Here is a 4,559-nt window from a genome sequence, read left to right on the forward strand (position 1 = left end):
GGTGCCCCTCACTCCCCACCCGCAGCCTCTTCTGCCTCCAGCCCTGCTGGTGCCCCTCACTCCCCACCCGCAGCCTCTTCCCCCTCCAGCCCTGCTGGTGCCCCTCACTCCCCACCTGCAGCTCCTGCCCCCCCAGCGATGCCCCACAGCCCGGGGCGCAGACCCCGCTGGCTGGTCCTGGGGTATTGGCCTCGTCCAGTCCCGTCCCAGGGCAGGGGGAGGGTCCGCGCGCGGGGCCTATCCCTCCCAGCCGAGGAGGCGGGGGCCGGGCAGGGAGGAGCCGCTGCTGCTTCTTGCCTCTTTCCAGCAGCAGGAAAGTTTGGGCCAGGCCCGGTCGGGGCCATGGCCAAGTCCTACGACCACCTCTTCAAGCTGCTGCTAATCGGGGACAGCGGCGTGGGCAAGACCTGCCTCATCATCCGCTTTGCCGAGGACAACTTTAGCAGCACCTACATCTCCACCATTGGTGAGCCCCCAGCCCAGCCCCCACCAGAGCTCCCCAGGCACAGAGGGGCCCGATGCCCCAGCACAACCCCTGCCTCTGCCACTGACCCGGGGCGTCTCACTGTCCTGTTCAGGCAAGGGGACCTAGGGCAGGACCTGCTCTGAGCCCCATCGAGGGGCAGTTGCACCCCCACCTCGCTAGCAGAGTGACACCGTCCCATCCACGTATCTGTCCAGCTGTGCCTGGTGCTGGCAGCCCCACAGGCTGGGCACAGAGCAGCCCGTGGGCTCACAAAGTGCAGGGGATGGGGAGGGGGGCTCAGGGTGGCCCCAGCAGTGCACCCAGCTTGTGGGGATATGCTTCAGGTCTGGCTGCTGCCTGCCCTGCACTTCCTCCGGGTCACATCCTGTCCCTGGTGCTGGGGCAGGAGCTAGAGCCCAGGACCCCTGGGTTTCAGCGGTGCCTCCGTCCCATGGCTTAGCTCAGACCTGGCACATCCTAGACCCTGTCCCAAGGCCCCCCACCCCATCCTGCTGGTGAGGCAGGAGCCCCTGCCAGCTCTGGGGTGCCCCCTGCCCCCTCCCCTGGGCAAGGCCTCAGCTGTGCCTATGCTGCCCCCACCCCTCCTGGCATCCCTGCAGCCCAGCACTGGAGCCCCCATGGTGGGGGCCGGCTTCTGCCCACTTGGCACGGAGTGTCCTGGCCCCAGGGTGGCTGAGCAGCCCGGGTGTGTGTGTGGCCGGGGCTCTGTACACGCAGACACTCGCGCTCCCTCCCGCCTGCCAGCTGGGAGCTTGCCCTGGCAGAGCTCAGCTGCTGGAGGGGAATTCCAGTGACAAGGCTGCTCCTGACTATGGTGCCTGTGCTCTGGGCAGGGGCTGGGGGTCTGTCCCTGCCACCCCTTCCTCTCCCCGAGGCCCTCCCCTCTTCTCCCAGCCCAGAGAGCTCTGCTCCCAGCTGCTCCCAATCCTGTAACTGGGGCCAGCACATACTGGGCTGACAAGCTGCCACCTCTGTGCTGGCCTGGGGGACCCTTCTGGGGGCTAAGCCAAGCCAGCAGGAGCCGGCCCCCAGCCCTGGGACCTGGGGGATGCAACCTCTCAGCCCCTCCCTGGCTGGTGCTGCTCTGAGCTGACCTGCCTGCACTGCCCAGGCATCCTGCCCCCTCCACCAGTGCCTGCAGCTTCTTCAGCAGCCCCCAAGACACATGTGGCCCCTGGTACTTACTGTATCCCTGACAGCCGGCATCCCTCTTGCCTCCCAGGGATTGACTTCAAAATCCGGACTGTGGAGATTGAGGGGAAGAAGATCAAGCTCCAGGTCTGGTAAGTGGGAATCTGGGTCCCTTTGCCCCACCTGGTACCCCTCAGTCGGCCCCTGCCAGGGGGTGTAGGGGTCCTGCCTGCCAGGTAGCAGCACCGGGGGGGCAGGTTCCATGGTGCCGAGGGACAGGAGCTGACCCTGGTTTTGACACTCTCTTGCAGGGACACAGCGGGACAGGAACGGTTCAAAACCATCACCACGGCCTATTACCGAGGAGCCATGGTAGAGAGCTTGGCAGGGCAGGGGGTGGGGCAGGGGGTGCAGTTCCTTCCAGGCTCCTTCTTGGAGGGAGGAGGAGACCCTGTCCTAGCTCCTCCTGGTCTGGGAGCACTGAGCTCCAGTGCTGATGAGGGTCTGGCCCTGCTAAGAGCACATGTGTTGCAGGGGATCATTCTCGTCTACGACATCACAGATGAGAAGTCCTTTGAGAACATCCAGAATTGGATGAAGAGCATCAGGGAGGTGGGTGTGAGGCACTGGAGCACCAGTTGGTGGCTGGGGGGTGCTGGCAGGATGTGGGGCCCAGGGGAAGCACTCACTGCTGGCTTTGCTCTACCCAGAATGCCTCGGCAGGCGTGGAGCGCCTGCTGCTGGGGAACAAGTGCGACATGGACGGCAAACGCAAGGTGCAGCGGGACCATGCGGAGAAGGTAGGGCCAGGGAGGGGAGTGCAGGGGGGCCCTAGGGCCAGGACCAGCTCTGTGGGTGGGTCGTGTCTCCACTGCCCGGGGCTCAGGGGCCTGCTGGATTCGGTCATGTCCCCGTCAGCTGCCCCAGCTGTGCTGGGCCCCAGAGGAGGGCAGGGGTGGGGGGCGCTGCCTCACCGGGCCCCTCTCTCACGGCAGCTGGCCAAGGAGCACGGGATCCGGTTCTTTGAGACCAGTGCCAAGTCCAGCCTGAACGTGGAGGAGGTGAGTGGAGCAGGGCAGGGCTCGGGCCTGCGGGTCCCTCCACACAATGCAGGGGTGGGGACCTTAGGCTAGTGCCTGCTCTGCATTGGCCCGGACAGGGCTAGAAATGAGTGCTGAGGCCTTGGGGGCAGCCAGACTCCTGCCCCCTGGGCGGGGCTGGGCTGGGGGCACTGAGGACCTGGCTCCCCTGCCCTGGGTCCTGCTGATGCCAGGAAGCCCCTTGGCTCCCTCCGGAGCCTCTGACAACTCCTCTTCCCCCTCAGGCTTTCACTACGCTGGCCCGGGACATCCTACTGAAGTCCACCAAGAAAGTGGTGAGTACGGGGATGGGCCTGGGGCAGCTCTGCTTGGGGGCACTGCAGAGGTGCAGGGGCCTGGCCCAGGGCACGGGCCTCCAGCTCCCCGCGGCCCCACAAGGCCTAGTGGACCGGGCTGGGACACAGGCTCACAAGCAGGCGCTGGTGCCAGGCAGGGCCCCTCCAGCCTGCCCTGTAGCACGGCCCCGGCCCCGGCCCCGGCTCTGCCCCTCCTGCCAGGGGCAGGCGGGGCCGGGGTCAGCATCCTCTCTCTGCCCCTTGTGCTTCCAGGGCGCGAGCAGCAAGGGGCACCTGGACCTGGCAGCCTCGCAGAAGAAGAGTGGCAGCAGATGCTCCGTGGCCTAGCGCCCACAACCACCTGGAGCCCCAATCCTGAGACCATAGCCCTGTGCCACCCTCGCCCCCTCCTGCTGCTCCGGGACTGTGCGGGTCACACCCCAGAGCTGCCGGGCCAATACTTGGGGCTGGAGCCCCCGGACACTGTGCAGGGCGGGAGCAGAGCGAGCCGGGGGCACCCGTGGACTGAGGGTGGCTGTGAGCGGAGCGAAGCGGCGCCTGTGCTAGCCCCAGGGGGTCAGGATCCCAGACCCGCCGCGGGGCTGGGAGCCTCTGTGCCACCGCCTGTCGCAGCAGCGCCAGCCACGGTCCCCAGTCACTGTGATAAAGCCCTGGGTTGTCACGTCTGTGTCCGTGTCCGTGTCCGTGTCCGTGTCTGCGCCGTGGGGCGGGGGCCGGGTCCTTGCACCGGAGGAGGGGTGGGCAGCTGGTGCTGGAGGGGCAGTGGGACAGGGCTCCAGTCCCGGCCCACGTGCGGGGCTCGACCCCAGCGGCAGGGGGCGCTGTGTCCATCACCGAAGCCCCTCTCCTCGGTTCCCGGCTTCCCATGCGCTGGCGTCTCGCCGCTCCCGGAAGTCCGTGAGGGCCAAGATGGCGGCGCCGTGAGCGAAGTGGGACGAGCCGCAGCCGCCCGGGCCATGGCCGACCCGCTCCGCTGGGCCCTGCTCTGCGCCGCGCTAGCCTGGGGGCTTGGGTGTGGGGCCGGTACCCGGGGGTGGGCCTGGGCTGCCGCTGACCACCTCTTTCCCCGCAGCCCCGCGGAGGCGACGGGGCCCGGCAGCGACAAGCGCTTAGGTGGGTATCCCCCGGGGCAGGGTCGGCCCGGCCCGGCCATGATCCTGGGGCGAAACCTTCCCGGAGGCGGCCGCCCGGTGCCAGTGCTGAGCTCCCCTTTCTCCTCAGTGAGCCCCGTGGCGGCCACGCCGTGCTGGCACGTGGAGGAGTTCGTGGTGGCCCAGGAGTGCACCCAGTGCACCACCTTCGAGGCGGTGAGAGCCGGGCAAGGGGGCTCCTCTTGCCCTGGTGCCGGCTTCTCCCTCCGCTCGGCTTGGCCCAGGCCTGTGGAGGGGGCGCCTGGCCCACCCTGACTGCGGCCATGGGTCTGCTCTGATTGCAGAAAACGATGCCCGAGTGCAGCCTGACCGGCTTCATTGAGCGCATTAACTGTGCCACGTCCCAGAAGGACGAGTACAAGAGGTAAGTGGAGCCCTGGGAGCCTCGTGGCTG

General features: G+C 67.9%; 2 protein-coding genes across 2 annotated transcripts in view; both read left to right on the forward strand.

Moving 5' to 3' along the window:
* Nucleotides 1-265: 265 nt before the first annotated feature.
* Nucleotides 266-3,675, forward strand: RAB13 (RAB13, member RAS oncogene family). Its single transcript, XM_019527894.1, has 8 exons — nt 266-466; nt 1,710-1,770; nt 1,930-1,990; nt 2,153-2,230; nt 2,329-2,418; nt 2,614-2,679; nt 2,943-2,993; nt 3,267-3,675. The coding sequence occupies exons 1-8, from the start codon at nt 343-345 to the stop codon at nt 3,339-3,341; spliced, it is 606 nt and encodes a 201-aa protein (XP_019383439.1). The 5' UTR covers nt 266-342; the 3' UTR covers nt 3,342-3,675.
* A 211-nt stretch (nt 3,676-3,886) lies between these two features.
* The window catches only part of JTB (jumping translocation breakpoint), a 6,409-nt gene continuing 5,736 nt past the window's right edge, over nt 3,887-4,559 (forward strand). Inside the window, exons 1-4 of the mRNA XM_019527906.1 lie at nt 3,887-4,026; nt 4,087-4,127; nt 4,236-4,321; nt 4,450-4,529. Coding sequence (XP_019383451.1) covers nt 3,971-4,026; nt 4,087-4,127; nt 4,236-4,321; nt 4,450-4,529 — 263 coding nt within the window. The 5' untranslated portion in view covers nt 3,887-3,970. The remainder of the gene's footprint in view (nt 4,027-4,086; nt 4,128-4,235; nt 4,322-4,449; nt 4,530-4,559) is intronic.

The sequence above is a fragment of the Gavialis gangeticus genome, unplaced genomic scaffold (assembly GCF_001723915.1).
Source record: "Gavialis gangeticus isolate Ggan-Ray unplaced genomic scaffold, GavGan_comp1, whole genome shotgun sequence".
Classification (NCBI taxonomy): Eukaryota; Metazoa; Chordata; order Crocodylia; family Gavialidae; genus Gavialis; species Gavialis gangeticus.

Excerpts from the sequence above, each read along its gene's own strand:
- RAB13 (XM_019527894.1), top strand. The coding sequence starts at position 343 with ATGGCCAAGTCCTACGACCACCTCTTCAAGCTGCTGCTAATCGGGGAC. Across the intron at positions 2,231-2,328 it reads GGATGAAGAGCATCAGGGAG|AATGCCTCGGCAGGCGTGGA; the intron begins GTGGGTGTGAGG and ends TGCTCTACCCAG. Across the intron at positions 2,994-3,266 it reads TGAAGTCCACCAAGAAAGTG|GGCGCGAGCAGCAAGGGGCA; the intron begins GTGAGTACGGGG and ends TTGTGCTTCCAG.